Source organism: Falco peregrinus, chromosome 15 (genome assembly GCF_023634155.1).
Source record: "Falco peregrinus isolate bFalPer1 chromosome 15, bFalPer1.pri, whole genome shotgun sequence".
Lineage (NCBI taxonomy): Eukaryota > Metazoa > Chordata > Aves > Falconiformes > Falconidae > Falco > Falco peregrinus.
In genome coordinates, this window is record NC_073735.1 from 2,337,839 (window position 1) to 2,361,913 (window position 24,075).

The 24,075-nt window shown below is 43.5% G+C and overlaps 1 protein-coding gene across 1 annotated transcript in view; it reads right to left on the reverse strand.

Annotated features, from left to right (window-relative positions):
• Nucleotides 1–289: 289 nt before the first annotated feature.
• The window catches only part of CLMP (CXADR like membrane protein), a 45,195-nt gene continuing 21,409 nt past the window's right edge, over nt 290–24,075 (reverse strand). Inside the window, exons 2-7 of the mRNA XM_005236613.4 lie at nt 10,186–10,343; nt 9,290–9,491; nt 8,320–8,487; nt 7,825–7,947; nt 6,096–6,237; nt 290–4,706 (exon numbers count right to left, since the gene is read on the reverse strand). Coding sequence (XP_005236670.2) covers nt 4,412–4,706; nt 6,096–6,237; nt 7,825–7,947; nt 8,320–8,487; nt 9,290–9,491; nt 10,186–10,343 — 1,088 coding nt within the window. The 3' untranslated portion in view covers nt 290–4,411. The remainder of the gene's footprint in view (nt 4,707–6,095; nt 6,238–7,824; nt 7,948–8,319; nt 8,488–9,289; nt 9,492–10,185; nt 10,344–24,075) is intronic.

The following is a 24,075-nucleotide window of genomic DNA, read 5'->3' on the forward strand; positions in this document are numbered from 1 at the left end:
GCAGCTGTACACCGCAGCTGAAGTTTGAAAATCACACATTTCCAAGGCAGTCCCTTCTCCTTCCCACCCTGTTCTCCCCCTTCAGTGTGTCAGCACAAACTGATCCAGGTTTAAAATAACCCAAGATTCCTGATACTGTACAAAAGTATGCAATTGCACAACTCCTCAAAATGTGCATCGCGTAATCAGGATTTTGGATGTCATCAGCTCAGGAGGGAGCCAGCAATAGCATTTCCTCATGAATCAGAGGCAGACAGAAAGGCATGCCTAGGAGACCACCGTGTTGTCACCGTATTTCAAATACAGTTTAATTATGTTGCAATTTTTTACTCCCAGATTTCAGAATCAAGAAGATTGCCGATGTTGGGAGACGTCTGTGCAAAACAGCCCCAGGGAAAGAAGGCTGAGCCACTGCGAGAGAAATCAACCACAGCCACAACTAGTTACCCTAAATTCCACCTGCAGTTCCCTGTTGGCTAGTTCAAAATATTTATCTGCTGAGATCTGAACTGGCTGAACATGGCTCATAGCTGTTCAAGGTTTCATTGTCGTCTCACACACAGTTCAGGAGATAAACTGAAACACGCGCCGGGTGGTTGAGAAGTAAGGTCACAGATGTGGGAGTGGGAGGGCAGTGCCACCGCGGGCTTGTATCTGTGCTGTGTCTGCGCTGGCACTATTTACCGTGTTAGCCTGAAGCATCTACATCCTAAGCCAAGAGATCTCCAGTGAAATAGCTGCATGGAAGTCAAAACACCATTTGCTTCGATACACCCAAGGTTTCACATATTTCATACCATGTCACATAATTCAGACTGCAAAAAAAGACCAGCTTCCCCACCCTTTCTAAGCAAATATGCATGTAGTCCTTGTTAGCTGAAAAATGTTTTTTCTGACTCTCTGCTTTTTTCCTTGGATTCAGCCTGACAGCATGTAACACATCATACCACAGAAGATGGAGCATCAGTACAAGTTTAGTTGAGCTGTAGCACTTGAAGCTGCAGCACATTTATTTATAAAACAACCAACCAAACAAAAAAATTTACGAAATCAATGATTCAAAGGAATCAATAATAAATATTTGCTTTCCTCTGAGTTTTTCAGACACAGTACAAGTACACCAATTATAGCAGGTAGAAGAGATGTAAGCTTAGTTTAGCTGTTGAGAAACAAAAGCAAACTACATAACGTTGTATGCATTTAATCACACTAGTAATAACTGGTATATGACAGTAAATGCTTTAAGTACACTATTTTACAAAATAGAGTTTGGCTTATGGTTTATTTGCTTCTGTTGTGCAACTCCTAATAGTATCATCCGGAGCTCAGAAAAGTGTCCCTTTGAAAAAAGAATACCTTTGGAATTATCTTTTTCATATTTCCTTTGAGTAGTGAACTTTTCCCTTTGGGCTTCACGCTAGCGACTGAAGTGCTCAATTCACTTTGTGTTCACCTGTGAGATCACTGATGTGTGGACTGAAAAGCACCACCAAAAAGCATTTCTTAGTGATTTTAAATCACCGCAGTGCCCACATTTTCTACCCAGGGCCACACACACCTTTGCATCTTTGTTCCACGGCAGGAGATGGCCACGGTGCTTTTTCTGACACCGTTTGTATGCAGGGCAGCCTGTACCTGCCCAGACAGCAGGCGTATACACTGTCTGCTTCCCAACGGGGCTTGGAACAGCCAGGAATGAACTCACACACCAGGCTTCAGCAATTGCTTCCAAATTCTTTGCACCAAGGTCCATAAACCTCATCCCATGCAATTAGGCAGCTCGTATGACAAGGAGTGACTTCTCTGCTCCGGGAGAGTGGAGACCAGGAGAAGGCTGCCACCGCTGCTTGTCCTGCAGCCTGTTCTCAGGGGCCTTCAGGAAAGAGCCTGCCAGGAGCAGGCTGGGCAGATTCTCCTAGCCAGCAGCAAGTGGCCTCTAGCCTGTCAACAGAGGATCCCAATTGTAGCTAATTACAAGTCTGGCCAGTGACTCAAAGCTAGCCTGCAGCATTTGGGACTCAGACTGTAACCAGCTCAACCGTTTGAATTGTTACCCTTATTTTGTGGTAATGAGCTTCTGCTTGCTAAGGCGGGTATTCTTTATGGGGAAAAGCACTCCTGTTTTTATACGCACAGAGTAAGTATCCTCAGACGCAACACATAACATTAAGCACAATAAGCAACCGTAGATGAAGCCACAAACTACTTCAGCAGTCCTGCTCCTGCTCTTCGGGACCTTCCTGGCTCTGGAGTACCTTGTAGGTGCTTTGGAGTGCCTAAGCCTTCAGCATCCAGGGAAAGAGCAACTGCAGAGGAGCCACAGACACTTACAGCTGCTGCTTCCAAGCAGTGACAGCCACTGCCAAATCCACCAAAGCACAGCTGATCCAGGAACGTGCCTCTGGAACATCCAGGGAAACCGTGTAGGTAAAATGAGATGGTATCCAACACCACCAGCTGTCATGAAAGCAGAAGCTTATCAAACACCTAATACCAGATGTCTCCTTTGTTTAAATCTAGGACTCAGGACTGCCTTCCCTGCACAACAGATCAGTACTTGTCCTGCCAAGGGTGGCTGGGTTGACTCTGGGGTAGAGAGAGCAAGTGAAGTTTTGATACATGTGCTGAAAACGTGTGACTGCTCCTAGAAAGAGAAATTCTTGGATAACGTAGGGCAAGTTTGAAAACTATTTCCCATATGGAAGTAGCCCAAGCAGGGCTTGGCTTTGGTCTGATTGTCTAAGACCTCAAGCAAAGAAGCTAGAATTTTGGGTCAGTCAGAAAAGGAGATTAATGACAGTCCTTGGAGTGAAAGAATTATAGATCTGTGGTTCTTCTGTGCTGATCCGTCTCCCATAGACCCATTCCACAAATTGGAGAAAGCCTTCCTTTCTTCAAATAATAATAAAAAAACCAAACCCACCTCTTTTTTTAATAGAAAATCATCAGTCCAAGAACACAGGAATCTAGAACCTACAAGCTCCGTGTCTTGTGTGTAGTAGTGCCAAGTCCTTCAGAGGAAAACATAAATGACAGTTACACATCTGCCTCCCGAGGAAGCCTGTTCCTATCTCCCATCATTTACTATCGGCCTTCAACTTGAAGTGTAAGACTTCATATTCCTTGGAAATATTTATTCTGGTTTATTTAATCACAGGAAATATTTTTATGATTCTTGAAATTTTCTAAGAGTCTTACTAAGGTTTAAGCCTTGACAATAGCATGTGGCTCAGCATTTAGTCTATAAATGGGACAACGCACACAAGTATTTTCTAATGGAAACAGCACCGTGCTTGCATACCTGTCCCTTTTTACCTTAGCGAGTATTTTCCTCGCTACATGCTCTGTCACTATCCTCCAGGCTTACCTGCAAGCCTGAAGGTCAGCTCAAGAAACTGTTCAGTCTTGGGAAGAGCTCTCCCTAAGGCCTCTACAGCATCCCTCACCCCAAAACTGGTGAATTCACAGCCTGGCAATAGCAAAGATGTCTTCAAATGCTTCATCCAGGCTTTTTGGTAGATTAGTGGCCCTCACTTTTTCAGGTACTGCCTTCATTCTGGATTTAGTGCCCAGTTCTCACCACACTAAGGCTCGTTTGCCACAGATGCCACTCCAGTGGAGTTACTGTGGCTTTGTGGTGCTGACCATAAAAGCAGAGTCAGGCTCCTGGCCACATCCTCCCCAGGTACCTCATTAAGTTTATTCTGGCAATTAAAGCACCTCTGTTTCCTTGACATAAACTGCTCTTTCTCTTTAGTACAGAGGTTAGTTCAGATACATGCCTTACTGCTGCACCTCTTGACCTTTTTGAGTGATCCTTTGATTTCCACTTTAGTTACAGCCTCCAAAAGTGTTTCACTAGAAGACTGAATGCAGAAAACATCAAGCATCTGTCCGTTCCCTTTGAGGTTGAACACCAGGCTACCCTCAGCAGAGAGTCTGCCTGAAGATCTTCAGATAGGACAATGCATCTTTGAGAGAGTTCTCCAAAACCACTACAAAGGACTCTTCCCTCCCCACAAAACCTCTCTGGAATATTATGCATCTTTATGTCTCCATTGATCCCTTTTAAAAATTCCTGAGGTTTGGCTTCATTTCATTTTTACAGCGCTTAGCTGTTGTAGTTTTGAAATTCTCAGTGTTCCATTTCCAAAAAAATAATTTAAAAAGAAGGCTCCCTTTTCCCTCAAATGTGTCTTTCTTAAAAAAAAAAAAAAAAAATTCTGTATCAGAATGTCAGTGCTGGAAGATGTAAGAAAGAGCTGAGTGGGAGGGCTTCTTGTGGTGTGAATAATCACAAGTGATCAAAATTAAGCTGACCAGGAAGATAACTAATCTAACAACTCCTATGTGGCTGGTGGTATGTGACGTGTTTCTGGACAGCAGGAGTCTCCAGATGGCTGGGGAGCCGTCACACGGTCTGGAACGCTCGGCTCTGGGCAGGCACCATGACCAGCGTGGCTCCCATTTTCATCAGGTTAGTGTAGTCGACTTTCTTTGGCTCCATTTCTTTTCCTTCCATCTCCCTCTGGTTGTACTGGGGAGGGGTTAGGTGGGGAGTAGCTTCCGTTGACAAAGTCCGTTGGCTGCGAGAGGCACTGTTGGCTGTCGACCTGGTTGAGGAGGAACCTGAGCGTGAGCTCCTGGAACCAGACGAAGAGGAACTGGGCTTGACGAGATGGGCCTTGGGTGCCTCCGCATCTTCTCTGCAATAAACAGATGACAGGGCTTAAATATCACGAGAACAGACACACTTACACGTTTTACCAGAGTGAGCTGCTGCTGCAATAAGCACTTGCTTATCAAAACTGCAAATTGCCAGGCTGTATTTGTCCAGCAGTTTGAGCAAGGTACACGGTTTTCTGAATTCTGCGCTATGTAACTTCGTGGATGGAGCTCCCTGTTGCTCTGCAGAGGTATTGGTCAAATGGGTTTGGAATATATGCGGCACACGATGGCTCTTTTTGTGTGGCTTGGAGGTCTGTGTGCCAAGTATCAGTGCAAACAGTTCAGATAGAACTGTGTGCTCTGAAATCCTTACTCACAGTGCTAAACAACCTAGACAGGACTAGCTGAAACCAGTTCCTCTAGTTAAAAAAAAAAAAAAAAAAAAAAGTGAGTAGTGAAAGAAGCGCAAGAACCAGGCCCAGAGAGAGGGGAGGTAACAGTCATGCGTGAAAAGGTGATACAAGAGGCTGAAGCTCAAACTAAGAAGGCATGTAAGACTGGAAAGCAAGGAGAACAGGAAAAAGGGAGGAAATCAGCAGTGACTCCTTCTTGCTGGCAACCTGACCATCAGGCAGAGCAATCAGCTGCTGACTGGATTGTAGAGATGCTTAATGGTACATAGATATCTTACGAGGGCAGGCAGTTTTACAAATAGACATAAGGATGGAACAAGGCAAGGGGTTTCTTCGTGGGCAGAAGCCACCAAACATCATCCTGGAAATATCTTTTTCCAGTGCTTTCCTTCCTGGGAAGTTTAGGCTCAACTGGCTAGAGACAGATCTCTGCTTAGAGGAGTTAGGTGGCAGACCTCACACACACATAACAGATGAGTTCAGAGAACCTGGGTCAGCGTCCTCGGTACAGCCCGCTCAGGGTGAGGCTTCTCAGCTCTGCACGCGGCAGCTCGGGGGATTTTTCACCCTGAGCTAAATCCAGAAGCACAGCTGTTCAGAACAGTCAAGAAAGACCCTGAGACCCTGTCTGCCTTGTAGCATTCTGAACAGAAACTGCAATTTAAAAGAAAAAAAACCCCAACCCCTCTCAGAACCACAGCGGACTGACGAGTGGGCTGAATTTAGTACTGGAGAGGATTATGCAAACGTTTTAGAATGTTGAAATTGCAGGTATGTGAGAAAATATTTTGTTAAGCTTTATGCTAATTTGTCAGGGCGGAGACATTCATCTATCTGATTTTCTGGAAAGTCTTCTTCACACTGTCAAGAAATTTGTCACTCTTATTTCAGGGAGACTTTAAAAGCTTTCTAGTACAACCTTTTAAGACACTTACACCTAGGTTACTTAGAACCACAGTGAAAAGACATGAAACTGAAAGAAGTGGGGGTGGGGGATTAAATAAAAGGCTTCACCTGATTTCATTTGGTGCCTCCTCTTCCTCATATCTCTTCTTTTCTTTCCTCCTTATTGTCAGCCTCACCACCAGGAGAAGGAGGGAGAGTCCCACTACCACACCACACACCGCTCCAGCGATCATGCCGATGTTCTGTGCGTCTGTCATCCAGAAAACAAATGCATTAGGCTGTAAACTCTCGCTAGGGTCATACGCTCAGATGTTAGTCCACACTACGACTTCCAGCACCGGGGATAAACCAGAACAGAATGTATTAGTCTACTTATTTGGGAGTGTCTCCACGCAGAAGTTGAACCAGTTTATCTTCAGGCTTTGTTTCTAAACCTGAGCTAACAGTGAGAAAAGTACTCACCTCTGGAAGGGTGGGATCGCTAGTGCTATGCCTTCAGCTATGGGTCAGAATTGAAACGAGGAAGAAAAATCCTCTCTAAGAGCACTGAAGCACAGAAAGTAGAGACAGACAGGACAACCCACATGCAAAACAAAGCACCAAAGAGTTTCCTAGAGGCAGAAGAGTGTTTAAACTACAAATGTTTCCCCATGAGGATTTTTTTCCTCTACAACTCACCCAGAAATGATTACAATCCACTTGCAGAATGAATTATTCAATTGGGGGAAAAAAGTGACCTGAGGGGGATAGAGAGGAAGGAGGAAAGGAAGACCATACTGTGCAGATGCAAGGCATTTCTCATCCAAACTAACAAAGTTAATGAGATCCTAGTGTATATGTGCCCTTAATTGATATTTTGTGACAACGTCTTTTGATAAGAATGATTAGGTTGGGTTTGGCTGAAAGTTGTTTCCTTAAGACTCATCCCTGTGGAGGGTTTAGCAAACCAAAGTGAGGTTTTAAACCAATTCAGTTCAATCGGCATAAAACCTGCCTGGATGCTTTTACTTCAGATGCCTGAGGCAAATGGGTTTTCTTTGCTACATGACCATATTCCAAGTTAATTCAGGCCTGGCTGGGCAGAAAAATTCCAAAGCTGTGGGATCTCCAAGAAGATACTTATCTCTTTGCAGTCTTATCACAGCAGTTGCAGCTCCTGCTGATCTCCTTAGAGCTGCATATAAAAGCCTGAACTGTATTGGATTTGTCATCAATGCTGGTGCTACACCCCTCCCTTTGCTTGCATGCATATGCAAAGGGCGCAGGTATTTAGACATGCACACACCCTTGATGGGATTAATCAGGTAGGATACTCATTTTAATCTCTGGTGTTCAGATCAGAATTTATTAAATCGGGATTAAAACCAAACTATGTCAAAAGCTGCTTTTTATTCTGCATGTCATGTCAAAGTTAGCCTTTCAGCTGCCTTTAGATAGCTTAACTGTCCCAAGTGCGACAAATATATAATTTGGAATTGGAATGATGGAACGTCCACATGGAGATTTTATACTTGAGCCTAATCTCATGCAATCACTCCAAAAGCTGGAGACTCTGGAATCTCTAACTCACTGGTTTTCCCCTCATATTTCATTAACCTTTCTCAAAATCAAATTTTTTAACAGACCAAAACATCTTAGCCCAAATGATGTGTTTGCCACTGCAGGTTATACAGAGGGCTGCTGTGCAAACCGAAAGCGCAATAAGTAAGAACTATTCCATGTGATTCAAGAGTGAAAGGGCAAAGGTTGGTACAGAGTTTGCCAGTTGAGACGGGACAGCTGTGGAGCGGCGTTGCGCATGCGCTGCTGCAAATATGAGTTACGTGCCAATACTTACGCTGCACTGTCACCTGGACAACACAACTTTCTTGTCCAGCCTCGTTGGTGGCAATGCATTGGTATAACCCTGTGCTCATCTGCGTAAGATTCTTCAGCAGGACTTGCCCAGGATTAGAAATGTCTGAAACAGGAAAAACACCACTGGGATTAATCTAAAGAAAAGGGTAAAAAACAGTATCAGTGGATAGGACACAGAAGCACAAATTGACCTTCCAGATCAAATCCGTTCGAGAACAATCAATGATGCCTCACAAAAGACCATTTGTCAGCCTTGAGCAAAACAATAAACAAACTCCTCATGCGTTTCCTTGTTCAGGGTGGAGCACACCACGCTGACCAGCAGCACTAGTGAGAGGAACCGTTGTATCACTGCTATGGCGGCCACCGAGTGATCCCCATTTGAAAAGCTGGCACGTCACTGCACACGTGCACGTACACGTGGGCGGGCGGTTAACCGGCTTTGAGGGCTCGAAGGGGAAATGACCTGACTTACTGACTCTTGACGTAGGCGGGAGATGTTCAGCTCTCTCGTCCTCCTCGTTTATGCGCTGCCATCGGTAGGAGATGGGTGCAGTGCCAGAGGCAGAACGGCACTGCAGGGACAGTTCCTTTCCTTCCAACAGCTCCCCTTCTAGCCAGCATTTGGGCTTGGAAGGTTTTTCTAGAACAGAAGACAGTTCATGCAAATGCAGCAGCCTATTTGCTCAGCTTCCAAGAGCTGCCTTCTCTGGAATGCATTAAGGAATTACAGCAGTGATGTTTGTTAGGGGACTTTAGCTGCAACTGTGTGCAGCTTCATAGTCTAAGAAGCGGAGCTGGCTGGCTCAGACATAGAAATGACACATTAGAATACTCTGGGGCAGTTTGCCTCATGGATACTTGCATCAGTGGTGCTGTATCACTGTGTTCCTCTTCTAGGTATGATTTAGAGAACATCCTTCCCCTCCTCCTACCTCTCCAATTCTTCCTTCTCCCCACAGTACCTGGCGGGCCACAGCACTTCTTCCATGGCAGTACATGAGTACGTGAAAAAGCCAACCAACAGACTGAAATCAGGACAGAGAAATGCTAACCCTGGTAGCTTTTTTGTCACCACTACCGAACTTCGATCAGTTTGGGGTTTTAGGACATGAACCCAGAGCCCTCAGCAGGAGATCTGGATGGGGTGATGGCCAGCTAAGCTAGAATATCAGTCTAGTTTGTGTGATGAAATTATAGATAATTTGGAAAGAACAGTTCATATGATTTTGCAAGTAACTACACTTACCACAAAACAGCTCTTTAGGCTCTTCCTGTGTCCTGTCCTTTGCCAAAAAATGCAAAGGCAGATATGGAGATGAACAGTGAAACCTGATCATAAGATGTCTTTGTGTATTTATACCCTGCTGAAATAAATCTCTCTCCAGGAAATGAGTCTAGTGATACTTTTTTTTTTCTCTGGAAGAACAATAAAATGTCCTTACCTACAACCTTCAGGGTGATGCGAGCCCATTCGTACTGCCCAGCATTTTTAACTTTACATATGTACTTCCCCGCATCGCTGGACTGCAGGGATATGATTTGTAAGGATGCATCTCCAGCAAGGAAGTTGGATGTGAAGGAAACACGCCCTTTCTGTTCCTCATTCAGGTCATCATAAACACGGCCTCCAGAGTAAGTGATCACCTGAGGAGCGGAGACAGTCGCTGATCAGCCGGTTGTAATTTTACTTTCACATGGAACCCCAAATCAAAGCATTTCCAGGAACTGCAGGCGAAGATCCTGCGTGACTACGTGACTTGCCAGGGGTCACACAGGAAGCCTGTGGCAGGGTGGAAGATTAAACCTGGATTTCCAATCTGAAACTGATTAATCAGCTGTATTTAGGCTAGAGATTTATAATGGGAGCATTTATACTAGTGTCAGAATAGATGTCAGCTTATGCCACAATATACAAAAGCAGTCTTAAATTTGGGCTGGTTTTGGGTAGCTAATTTAAGTTACTGCAGACCTGATTTTTGTAAGTACTAAACTGTTATATTTTTCCTGAAAACAAGGTTTCAAGAACCGGGCCTACAAAAGCCAAGATCATTTCTGAAAACCTGAAGGGCAATACTGAAGTTTCGTTGATGGTGACTGACTACATAAGAGTGTTAGTTAAAGAAAACTGTTCCAATACAGCATGTGTGACTATCAAATCATTTTCTTACGTTATAAATCTCGCTAAGTCAGTCAGCTGTGCTTTCTAAACGCTGCCTGCTTCATCAGAATAAGTTGCAAAGATCATCACAGAAGCCTTTTTAAAATCAATGGCTGCTGCTGATGTCAACATAGAAATAAGAAGATTTTCTCAGCAGACGCTACCCATGGCTGCACTTACCGCTTTTTGCACCGTTTCAGAAATGTGCAGCAGCCACTCAATATCCAGGCTGCCCTGCTCCAGGAGGCCCAGGCGGTGGTGACAGGGCAAAGTCACGTTTTCTTCAGCCACTCTCTTAAATTCAGTCTGAGCTTTGGACAGCCAAACAGAACAGGAAGCTGAAAGACAGACGCCAGTAGTCAGGGGCAGGATTAAGGACGCATCTCTGCACTGACAAGTGTTCCCAGCTTAGGTTTCTTCCTCATTTGCTTCACAGCAAAGAAAACCCAACAGTTTGGCTTCCTGGACAGATTGCAGCTGATGAAAGGGAACATCTATACATACACAGGCAGTTAGTTTCACACGAATACTTCAGCACGAAGAACAGATGGCTTCACACTCCAGAGCTGTCAATACTAAAGTCGCACCCACATCCTCTATGCACCCAACATTTCAGATAACCTCCTCGGTTTTGCCTTCACCTTTTATTACCTTAACTCATAAGCAGTATTTCCACCCAGAAGACCCCTCAGAGCTCGTTGTTTGATTCCTGTGTCAGCCTGACAAGGCTCGGAGTCTCTTCCCTAAAACTGGATGTTGTTCGTTATGTGCATCTCAGCACTGGAAATAAGAGACCAGCCCAGGAACCAGAGAATTAACCTTAAGAAAGGCATGGTACAAGTAGGCTGGTGAAGCGTCTTTGAATAGCAACAGAACCCCCCCCCCACCGAAACCTCAAAACACATAAATTGTAAAAAACTGTTAGGACTTGGGGAAAAAAAAAAAAAAAAAAGAAAAAGAAAAAAAGATGACATTGTTAAACTGAACCACGAGAGGGAAGCAGAGCCTTTCAAATGTTAGGCAGTAAAATCCAAAACGCACGTTAACTAAATCCTTAAACCTGGACCAGGAGACAGTGTGCTGCAAAACCCCATGATGTTCAACCAGCACTGCCTTCATTAGTCACTGCGAAACTCAAATTTATTTCCGAGTTTTTGTATACTGCATCCCCATTAAAACTGGAGAAAAAAATATATAAGAGATCGATTCTTGGCTTTGTCCGTCTCCAACTTTTGGTAACACATGGATTCAGCCATGCTAAGTTCAAACTCAACTGATCCAAAAGATCAGAGGTATGGAAAATGTCAGGTATTTAGGTCAAGGTCCCCCCAGGTATGCTATGACACCAAATAAAAATTTTTCCAACCAAGTTTCCATGGGGATTTCTAGGGCAAAATTGCTATCTGCCTTTTGCATATAAATCATCAGAGCACAGTTAGGTTGTTCTTAAGTTTTGCTTACAAGAAAAAAGCCTAAAACCATTATTTTTTTCCTGTGAAATGAAGTGAGATGAAATATCTTGCTTCTTGGACCAGTTATTGTGAAACTGATGAAAACTGGGAGAGTTGGCAGCACTAGGAAGTCACATGTGTGACTGAACACACAGTCCTCTGATGACATAGCAAGATTACTGGCAAGAGCATAAGAAGCTCTAGTTACATAGAGCTGAATTTGTTCCTGTATTTGCATTGAAACAGCGGATCTTTACCCTTTCCTTTACCTTTCAGTGAAAAAAAACCACAAAAAATTAAATCCAACATGACGCTTCCTCAGCTTTGTTCTGTTTCTTCAGGACTAACTCTGGTTTTGGACAGTTGATTCTGTCCCTGCTCCCATTCTCAGATCTGCCTGAGTTGTTGGCCTGACCGTCCCTCAGCTCCTGAGCTTCTGATATTTAATCAATACTTGCCAAGCACGTCTATAAAAGATCTTTTCCTACTGTATGCATGCACATACATAAAACAGAATGTTAAGACAGGCGGAGTGTTGCAAAGGATTAAGCTCTCCCCTACACAGATCTCTGCATGAATTGATGAGAGTGAAAGCTCCTTTTCAGCCACATTAGCTGCTTTCTTTAAAGGGAAAAGTAATCCAGTTTATCACTGGATTTGCTAGTCTCAAAGCTCCATCTGCCAAATACAATTATACATTCTGCCTAAGATGAACGCCTGCTCTCTCCTACAGCCCACATTGCTGCGGGCTGCCTTCATTAACATGCTGACACTCGCTAGATGACTGATCAATAAGTTTAATTTGAGCACTGCAGTAGTGAGCATTCACATAACATTTACAACATTTTCAGCGTCCTAGGCCAACAGAGCACAGCGGTTTTGTGCACACCTCACAGGGTATTCTACATTTTAAAATGTAGTTGTACATTAAAAGCTTTGACATGGATTATAAATCACTTTTTGAGGGAGTATAACAAGCATCATTTTCATTCCTCTCTGGCTTGAGCAGACTGTTTATAGAAGAGCTCACACCTTGGTCTGGTTCTTGTGGCCCTCAGCAAACATGCTCTGGATTTGAGAAAGAGCCCTGTGCTTATAAACTCATCTAAACAGGAGTAAGATCAGGGAGACATCCAGTGAGCTAGTGACTGCCAATTTCTTAAACACCCTTCATTTTTTCAAAGGTACATGCAATCAGAGCTAATTTGGAGCTGATTCACCATCGAACTGATGACGAGATTGTCACATACGTTGCATACTTTTCCATGACATGTCTGTCTTATAAGAAAGACAACTTGTCCCTTTAGTCCTTATTAGTTCTTTAATAATGCCCACAAACTCACAAAGTAATCTAAGTTTTTTAGGTGTTCTAGACAAGAGCCTCACTTCATTTTCTTTCCAGTCATCCATAACTGTGCAAAGTCAAAAGGAAGCTGAAAACAGTTCATGGAAGTACCCAACATAGGGTGCCAGTTACGGAAATTAAAATTACCCACAAAAAAAATCCAGAGAGTGCTCAATGTGAAGAAACCTCAGATTTTTCAATAGTTTGGGTAGGGTCTCACTGCAGCAAGCAGTGACGAAATGGAAGTTCTCCTTTAGGTACATGCTGCAATGTACGGTATATGTGTCAGAAAGAAAAGGGAACCAGAAAACATATCCAGATTCCCTCTACTTTTAAGTTTTTTATTATGCAATAAAGAATAAACGCCCCCTGAAGTTTTTAGTTGCGTAGATGAGACCTAGCAAGAACAGGTCAAAGAAATGAGATTTTGCTCATAGTACTTTTACCATTTTTTTTTCCCCCTCACTCTGTGTAAGGTCCATTTCAATGAGTACTAAAGGTGAGTGCCTGCTCGGGGAGCACCCCTTGCTGCAACCGACACCCCCATGTGCTGGCCAGGACCTACCCGGGCTGGACTGCAAAGGCAGCTGGCTCCTGGCAAGCACTTTTGCTCTGCTGGATGGGTGCTCAGCAGGCTCCGCACCTTTCCCCCGAAGAGCCTGGCAGCCACACGAGGGCAGAGCCTGCTCAGAGTAACGCCGCCAGGGCTGGCAGTAGACAATAGGTGAAGACAATAGATTATTTTCCCAGAACTCAGATCCGAGTCTTGCTCAGTAATGCCACATATATGCAGGCTCCACAGTTCTTACCCCCCCAGAAAACCCTCTTCCCCACCCACATCCCGTGTGCAGCAAAAAGCAATTGGAAAATTGCTTCTTCCAGCTTTACTCAGGCCTTACTCAGTCCGTCCCATGACTTTAGAAAGGGGGTTGGTTTGTTTTTCTTGCGGAGCAGGAACCCTGAGCTTATTGCAACTGCAGCATTTTGAAAGCATTGGCCGTGGGCCTGAAAAGCAGCGCTGGGTGCAGTGCCAGACTGGGTGCCACTCCGCAGGCAAGGCAGTGATCTGCAGGGGGGGGGGGGGAAGGAGAACAGCGTCATGTTGAAATGTTTGCTCTATTGTTCAGAAGACAATAACTCACCCAACACCCCGCAGACAAGGGAGAAAGATTATTATCCTTCGTCCCTCACCGAGGTTTTACATATCCAAGGAATACAGAGCAACAGGTATTTTAAACAAGACCAAAGCTAGCGCACCTAAACAGAGAGCACCCACACGGCACGAGCACAGATTTATTAGGGGAAGGGCACAAAGGGATTTTTAGCCCTCAATAACAGGCTGTTCTGCCTTGCGTGCATAGCAGACTTGAAAGAAAAAAAAGTGTAGACAATATCCTGCATCTTTCTTATGCAAAGATGCCAGTCAAAGTATTTCCCAGAACTCCTTTCAACATTTTTAAAAGGACTACTGATTTTTAATGTGCATTAATTTCAGAAACGTCAGCCCTTTGAAATGGGTGTAGAGGAAAGGAGCCATCTCCTGTGCTACGCAGCAAGTGCTGAGCAAACTGGGACTGTGTATTTGGCCTTACCACAGACTACAACTATCCAAACTGTGTTTTCATGTCTGAATCCTTAACACTATCTCAGACACTTTTATATATTTGCTGTTCTCAAGTTCAGTTTATTTTCAGTTTATTGGATAGTGCCTATCCAATAGCAAGCATATGTATATACACAAATGCACACATATACCACCAACATCAAATATACATAAACATACAAGCAGAATCAAAGTGAAAATAAATGTTTTGCTGACATTTTTATTTGTAGGCAAATGCATGTGCTAAAAGCTGAAGAGCTTCCAGATTTAAATCTTTCATTAGCTTCAGAAGGAGGTTTGAATTAGGGAGCAATGCTAAATATAGATTATACTTTTTAAAAAGTAATAGGTTGTGCTATATCACTTAACTGCTGGAATTAGGAGGAACAGCCTAGAAAAGATTCAGAAAATCGAGGTACAAGAAATCCATAATGCTTTGTAGGCTCAGCCCAAACCATACCCACACAAAGTTCATTTAAGATGTGAATACCTAAAACGGGTCTTGAAAATTTTCAGCTGCTCCTGGAACCTCTGAAGTTTATTCTCTAGCTATGCTTTTTATAATTTATTTTGGCTTTTTATCAGAGATTACATTTGCAACAGACTATTCCAAGACACTGATGTCCAAGGAGGAGTTGAAATACAACATGTAATTTTCCTGCAGCTCAAGACATCCTGTCCTAGCACAAAGGGGAAGCTACCCAGGAAGCGAGCGACTTAAACCTGCTGCTGAAGAAACCTTTCTTCAGTACAACAAAAGCAGGAATTCCAACGGATTCTACACACAGAGTTTATAGCACTGTCTGGACAATTTCCATTTCACCTGTGATAGGTGCTCTATCTGCTTTTGTTCATTAATATCAAAATGTTGCCTGGGTGAAAGTGTGACAGGAACAGTGAATAGCCACTGTTGTCAAGGCACATCACATCCTTTCCAAAAGAAGAACAGTCCCCTGCAGACAAGTTCTCAAGTGTAACCAATAATTTTGTAGTCTGATTTGGAGTCCTTCTTGGGATACTAAAAAGTATTTGTCACATCTGTGTGATTCCACTATCTGGAAGTAGGGTCCTTCTCAGAAGGAAGCTTTGGTCATGTAGTCCTCCAAGTAACACACACGTTCTTCTCAAAATCCAGGTAGGCTGTTGGAAAAAAAAAATAAATCCCACATCTAGGTGCATCCGCTAGTCCCATGCTATTGCTGGTCTCAGCTAGAACTGCAGGCTGAACCCCATTTTAGTCTAAACGATCCAAATATGCAAAACCCTTGTACTTAACTTAAATTAGCCCAAAGAATATGCACAAAATTATTCAGGCTTATAGTGCTCCTCTAGATAAAAAAATCCTGCACATTTGACTCTCCTTCTTGGGGTAAAAACATTTACCCCACTCAAGAAAATATTTGAAAACATATACCTAAGTTAGCTATATGCAAGAATAATACGTTTGAGAGTTAAAAACCAAAAAGCTCAGGACAGCCTGCCATGTTGAAACTTTGAACCACTTCTTCATGCCAGGAATTTAAGACATTTCACATCTGTTTGAGGTTGATCTTCCTAGAGTCTTGTAGGAAATAATTTACTAAGCTTCTTTATGGAAAAAGAAAAGCCTCCCACCCGCTCCATCCAGTGTCATTACAGTGGTAACGAGCAAAGCCTGAGCATTTTGCAATAAACAAATTAACAATTTTACATGCTTAAATAGGAGGCTAACAACTACTTTTATGGCCAAAGAATTACATCTTGAGTAAAACGTTAAGAGATGCTTAGAAGCTCAAATCAGTTAAGTGCTAAGGACACTACAGACACTAGTTCTACAGTTGAACATTTAGGAGACTGTAAGCCTTAAAATCAAGATTTCTTGATAAATGAAACATTTTTTCCTCCTCTATTACTGTTCAGTAATGACAAGACACATGTACATCAAGGCTTTTATCTCCCCTTTACCTCTTTTCCCCGGTTTCTGCTGTGGATAAACCAAGCTAGTAGATAGCTATGTTGGTTTATTCCAGAGCTGTAAGGAGAACCCACAAGGTCGACACCCCCTGCTCCCCCTCAGCCCACACTAGCCCTAACAGTTAGTTACCCTGACAGCATTTCAGGCCAAAATAAATATAAAATGGTGTCTTCTTACAGACAGTTATTTCACATTCTCTGCACAAGGGAGGAGAAGCTGGGGGCGGCTGAAGTCTCCTAAGGATAATTAGCTCAGCCAAGGCTGTGCTCTGGGACATCTGCTTTCTGTATTCCTTGGCTGGCATAGACACAAAGGCCAAAGGTCACCTTCTCCCGAGAGCTCAAGTGCTCCAAGTGACCAGGACCTGGCCCCCAGTGCATGCTGCCTGCAGCCTGCTCCCCTCTGCCTCCCTTTGATTTCAGGAATTCGGTTGTGAAGCAAAAGCATCTCAAATAAGAAAAATGTGAGCTAACAGTCAGCTCCCACAGGAACAGGCTCGCTGTGTTGAAATAAAGAGGTCAGCCTATCCCCATCCATATCCACATAGCATTGCAGAGGTTCTCTGTAATTGGAACCACATGTGCTTGGGGCTGAGGTTTGAGAGGACTGTTAAAACAGAAAGCAACAGGGAAGAGTCCTGCATGTGGCTGAGTTTCCAAATGGTGACGTGAAGCGTTTGGAATTGAAACTGCAGCAGAGTTAGGAAGGCCCAAGGAGAACAGAAAAAGCAACGCTGCACAAAGCAAAACTTCTGATTTTTAGGGGTTTGCAACAACTGAGCAAGAGTGCAGAGGGGGCTAGAATTTGGCTGGTTATAATACAGGCTCCTACCAACAGAAATAACAGCCGTGGTAACACGGGCATTTAGCCACCAACCCTGCCCTGGGCAGGCTTGGGTGAGCCAGGGAAGCAATCTGGGGGATGGCTGTTACCAGCATAGTGGCACTGTCTAAACACACTAGGTCTTCACATCCCCCCAGGTATGACTGAGATGATCTGCCCGGTGCGAGTCCAGGTCTCACAAATGGCCCCAGCAGCCAGGATGCCATGTTCCCCAGGAAAACCTCAGGGTTTCTCTAGTAGATTAAAACCAGGTGAAAGCCTGATCCTGCGGTACCCAGCGGCTCCATGCAGCCTAAGAATCTTACCTATACATTCCTAGAATCAAGAAGTAAAATTCTGTCCCTGAAAAAGCCAGTAGGAAGTTTGCCTTCAGCACCAACAAACATCATTGAATCTAAAGCCTGTAGAGACTTCGGAATATTGGAAAAACATTGAAGCTTTCCATTAGCTGAGGATCTTCACAGACAGCCAGCAGCTATGTATGTACTGCGGCTGTCCTTTTTCTCATTGCATTTTAAAATTAAGTGCAAGTAGGAGATTCTGGGTTTACATCCCTCGAGACTAGAAAACAAGGCACCAGAACTGCATCTTCCTATTTAATGGTTCACAGAGTGTTTGTACAGATGAACGTGTGAAGTCCCTTACTTAGCCTTTAGTCCAGGCAATTTTATCAGTAAAGTGGTCCAGGTGTCTTCTGTTTACAGTAACGCAGCTCAGCTAAGCCTTTCAGTAATGCAGCTGGTGATTTCAAGCTGTGTGGACTAGATCTGTGCAGAGAGCTTGTCAGTACATATCAGATTCCTCGGGGGCTGAAGCACCTATGGCTGGCTGGTGTTCCCTTTCTCTGCAAGCATTGCTGGGCTGCTTTGTGTACCCTATAAAAGCTTTGTACTGAGGAAAACAAGAGACAAGACATTCCACCCCTAAACATCAGAGATTTCACTCCTTTTGCCTGGTTTCAAGTGAGGCTTGGAAGCATGAGAAGAAGGACTGTTTCAGTAATAATTTCTAGGGTGTCTTCTGCAAAGTATGCTTAGGCCCCAGTCTTCCAGCAAGCCTGTTGTTGCTGTCAGTTCGCAAACATAAAAATGAAGGCACACAGAAATGAAGTTATCTGCCCAAGGCAGACACCAAGCAGAATCCAGAATACAAACCAAAAGAGACAGCAACAAAAGTGTTTTCAAAATAGTATTTGTCCGTCAGATCTTTCTTCACCAATTTCTAAATCCAAACAGTAGGTTGCATCAGCTGAGGTAACTCTGAAAATCAGGGAGAGAAGAAACTTGAGAGACATTGATAAAGATTCTCAATAAAACCATTCTTGTACTGAGGATTCCCTCTTTTACTGCCCCTCACCTTAGCATCAAAGTGTAAGACGTTAACTAGAAAGCACTGAATTGATGGTGCTTTTCTGTTGCTTTTCATCACAGAAAATCAACTCGTTTTAAGCTTGCCAAAAAAGCTACCAAGAAACCCAGAAGGTGCTCACAAGTAAACTTCATGCCTTTCTGCATCTTTCTCTCCCAGAGTTTTTCAACAAGTTTGACATAGTTTTAAGGTACTGACTTCAGTCCCTGCTCAGCACATCCATGTTACCTCAATGAGATGTTCAGTTGCGTACTCATAATTGCACATAACACAGTATGACATCTCACTTATCCACTACAAGCACTACTAATATGATACAAAATGAATGCCTAATGTATTAGCACTCTGTCACTTTTCATATTCACTCAATCTCAAATCCTCAGCTACAGCCTAGCCTAGGGCAGAAAATGAACAGCAGCAGCAGCTCCTCCCCATCACCCCCACAAGTCTTGTGGAAGAAATACATTAAACTCTGCAACACTTCTGGGATGAATATGTGGTGAAGTCTTCTGGTCTGAGCACAGGACCAGGAACAAAAGCAGCTTAACTCTAAAAGAATTATGGTTACAGATATGGTCTACCCAGCTGTCTGCAGCTCTGTTTCTCACCGATACTATAGCCGTTAGGATCAATTACTTTGTATTTACTGAACTCATCAGAGGTTAGAAAATTGAAGAAACCTCATTGTCTTAATCCCCAACCTTGCAGTGGCTTCAGTATGAGCCAGAAGGAAATAAAAAAGGAAGATTCAGGTTCTCAGTTATCTTATCACCAAGATCCAACTCCCTCCCAGTGTCTTTCCTACAGTTTGGCGCAGCAGCGTACCAGCTGCAAGCAGACTCTAAGAACAGATACTTTTTTCCTCCTTGTTTTTTCCACTGTTACCAGGCATTATGACATCTGGACACGTACGCTAAGGTCTCAGACGAGCAGAGACAGAGCTCTGTAAATTCCACTTTCTGAATCAGAGCTACAAATTGAGCAAGTGGGGATTACCAAGGAATGCAAACCCCACTGTAAATGCTGGAGGAGACACCAAACTGCATTTTAGGAAACTGGCATCATGCAGACAACTCACTAAGTCTCCACACACAGAGCAGTAGTTCGCATTGTACCGAAGCAAGCATTTGGTGAGGCCCTGCGCTCAAAAAGATCCTGAGCTTCTTCCCAATAACATTTTAAAACCAAAGACTAGACTGAATACTATACTCGTGAGAACTCGCATTGACTTTAGGAGAGACAAGCATAATTTGGAAAACTTCTCCCTTCAGAGGGACAGCTTTCCAAAACGAAGCACAACAGCTATTTTAACTGACAGCAACACCGCACAGCTGCTGCAAGTGATTCTGAAGTTAAGGACTGAAAAGTCAGACACAGGAAATAAATGTTATTTAACACAGAATACCAAGTATGATAGATTTCTGCATTTTTATTATTTTTTTTTTCAATGAGTGTTGGAAGCACAGCTGAACCCAAGGCATTCTTGTGCGCCAACAGCAAAGTCAGAGGTGGATTCCATTACCCACAGGATTGCAGTGTGTGAGCTGAGGGCCAAATTCTGACTTCAGGATCCATTCCACTTGAGAACAGCCTACAGTCCTAAAAAGGACATGACTACACAATAGAGTTACATTAATCAAGTTGGTTAAGTGCAGCAACAAGGCCGCACCCTAAGAAATAACATAAAATAAAGAATAACTCAATATTTTTTTTTGCCTCTGTGAAAGCTTTGGAACATTTAAAAACGTGGAAAAGCATACTGTTTATTGGCTTTGCAACTGTCTACTTATTTACTTGTAAACCCATGGGTTTTTTAATCTTAATGTACATTTATCAAAGCCTTAATCTTACTTTAAAAGTTCAAAGCATGAATTAAGTCACTACGTAAGATGCTTGGAAAAAGCATAAGGGCTAAAACAGAAAGTAGATCCATTTCAGTCACCTCAGAAATAGAAGCATGCTCAAAATACGGACCTACCGAATACAATTATAACTGGCTTTCAAACATGTAGGTGGAAAGACTATAACAAAGCTTCGGTACTACTTGAGCTAAATAAAACCTGCAAACTGTTGGGGGGGACAACAGGGAAGGGTACTATTCCAGAGTTAAACAGCTCAGAACCTGTTAGAGCTGACCCACACCAAACTACTTTGTTTCTAATGGTCCTATCAAACTGCCTCTGCAACAGGCGTGAGACTGGTAAGGAAGCAGATTTTCTTCTCTGCTCAGCATAGAGCTCCAATGCCAGCAGCTGAAATGCGTGTTACATATATTTTGCATGTTTGCAGATACCAAGGGCTCTGCAAAGCAACAAAATCTGCAAAAGCCTAGGGCCATTGCTAGGGGAAACCTTGAATGAGAACACGCAAGCATCATGCCTGCCAAATATTCCTGTGACCTTTGCTCAAAAGAGCAATCTAGTTCTCCTCTGGCACATGTCTCTTTCCTGAAGTGAGGGATGCCCCAAGACAGACTGGGAAGGCAGAGCCCTTTGTAAAAACAGGCATTGGGTATCGGCCTTCTGAAAGCAAAAAAAAAAAAAAAACCAAAAAAAACCCCAACAACCAAAAAACAAGCCCTGTCTGAGAGCGACAGTACATCACTGAGCTCTGGTGAGCAAGCACAATGTTTCCAGGATGCTGAACAGGAAGAGGGGTTTGGTGGGGGAGGAGGTAAAAGTGGGATTCAGGCAACAGTTGAACAAATTTGCTAACTGGATGTGAAAAGGTCAGGCATCTTATCAAGAAACATACTGTAAAGGTCAGGTGCAGTATACAGAAGTAAGCCTAGGAGGAACGGATAGCACACATGACCAGCTCCACCGCTGGGACTCTGAATTTCCACCCTCCTTTTCAATTTATCTAAGAGGTCTGACCAACTTCAAAGCATCACTGAACTCTTCCCATGTTCTTTTTCAGAGAGCTTCCTACTACAACTTGACCAACTGATTTCCTCAACATCAAGAAGTGCTTCTATCGACAGCCTTGACTCATCAAACAGGAGATGTTAAAGAAACCCTGTGAAGTGTTGAAGAAAAGCCTAGTCTGAGAAGAAAAAAAAGACTTTACTATGTTTTTCCTATCTTTTGAACAACTGTTTTGGATTTTGTTGTGATCAAATGTGCATCACCTTTCAGAGCCACTTTTAAAGCTGCTGTTGAGAATAACAGTATCTGTAGCTCCTACCATAAACTCCTGATATCTCCATTGTATCAGAACGGCTTTAGAACCACAGGATAGCAGAGATCAGAAGGGACCTCATGAGATAACTTAGTCCAACGTCCCGCTCCAAGCAGACACTCAGTCCCTTCATCGTATTTGTGGCCCTTAGCTGGGCTCACTCCAGTGTATCTGTCTCACACTGGGGATCCTAAAGCTGGGCACAGTACTTCACATAGGATCTCACCAGTGCTGGGTTGAGGTGAAGGATCACCTCCTTTGACCTGCTGCCGACACTTTTCCTAACGAAGCCCAGGATGCTGTTGGCCTTCTTTGCTACAAGGGCACATTGCTGGCTCGCATTCACCTTGTCCTGCGGAACCCCCGGTATTTTATCTGCCAAGGGGAAAGGACATAAGCTACAGGATACAAGGACTCCAGAGCTAGTGAAGGATACAGGCATTCCATGGAAACAGAGAGCACTGCAGGTCTGTACAGTCTGACATGAAGTGATGGAGGAAAAATTTCTACCGAATGATTTTGGGAAGACTTGACAGTGGGGAGTTCTTAGGAAATTCATCCAAACTTCCTGGCAGGAAAGCTCAAGCTAGAAAAGGACCTCAAGCCCTGATGCAGAAGTAAGGTTTTCTGGACAAGCTGCAGCTTTTCTACACCTCACTTCTGTCCTTTTCAATTTATGTAAGAAAACCTGCATGCCTCAGGGATGCATATGTAAAGCTTACAGAGGGAACAGCAAAATGATAGAGGAAATCAGAGCCAGACTTCTCAGAGGTGCACAACAAGCAAATGAGAGACAATAGACAAGTTCTAAAAAGGGGGATTCTGGTTAGGTGTTAGGAAAACATTTCACTATGGGAAGAGTCAACCACCAGAACAGGGGCTCACAGATTGTGGCATCTGCATCCTTCCAGCTGTTAAACTGGACTGGTTGAAATCCCGAGGAGGCTGAGGTAAGCTGACCCTGCTTTGAACCAGAGACCTGCAGAAATCCCTTCCAATTTATACTGTTCTACGACAAGCTCGAAGTCCTACCACAGGTCAAGGAGAGACCCATGAGACTCGAGGCCTGTTCCATAAGCCTTACACCTTCCTGCTTCACTGCAGCTTCTAGATTGCCCAGAAAAAAAAAGCATACAATACTTCTGTCCCACTGCCTTGGCTCCAGGGAAGTTTCTAAGTGCCATAGCTTGGTTTCAGCCACCATGACACAAACTGTGTACACAGCTGCTCGATTGGGGTGGTGGGGTCTTGGATGATTAAGTCCATTGTAATGTCTGGCAACCATCTGTCAGCCACGTTTACAGCGTACCCCAGCTATCCTAGCGTGTGTGGTCTGTGGGGATAACTGAGCACATAATTTATTTGGTGAATTCAACCTCTTTTACTGCTGACAGTATCTGTGAGCAGGTCACAGCTGTCTCCAGTTTCGCTCCAGTACCAGCTTTTTTTTATTTTTCTCTCCACATGATGGAAAACAAGCTGTTGTAACTGATCAGATCCATCATTTGATATTATTTCTTGATTGCCTGAACTTGCAAGTAAATACACTATTTAACTATTTAACACCAGGTTTTCCCCAATATTTAATTAGGCACACTGAATTTTGTATTTCAAAGTGCCAGAAAAATAACTACATCATTCAGTGACCACAGAAAGCAGCACAAAGCAGCAAAGCAAAAAACGTGCCTAGGCAAAACCTTAGTATTTGCACAGCACTTCATGTTATCCAGCAATGCTCTGATTTGGGGAATCAAAGCAATAACTGGGGAGCTCAAACACTCCAGTTTGCTTCCTTCATCTTCATGCCCTATTGGTGATCCTGGGAATGCATATAAACCCAGGTCTGCAGGGAGGTACCCTCTCTGCAAGAGCCGCAAAAGTGTTTTCCCACAAGCTGAAATTTTTATATTATTGCAATTCAGTATTCCAGTGGGTTAATTTTGTCATAAAAAATTCCCAATGTTCTTGAGCCAGAATTGCCACAAAAAATCCACCAAAATATTTGGCTAGTTTCTGCAGTACTCATGGGTTTTTGCTGGTTTGGCTTCTCTAGGAAAACCCATTTTCTTTAGTAGGGGCTGACACAGCTTCTCCCCCCACTTTAAGGCGGCATTTTCAGTCAGAAGGAAGACTAGCTAAAAAACACCGTCTAACCTGATCACCCTGATCACTCTGGTCTTTCTCTACCTCCCCAAGCTGCTGTTCACCCTCATACCCTTCACTGAGGGCACGCACAGCTGCACGTCTTTAACACCTCTGCAAACCAGCCATGGAAAAAAAAAAAATCTCAACTGTAACTTGTTTGTACACAAGGTACTTGTGTTAC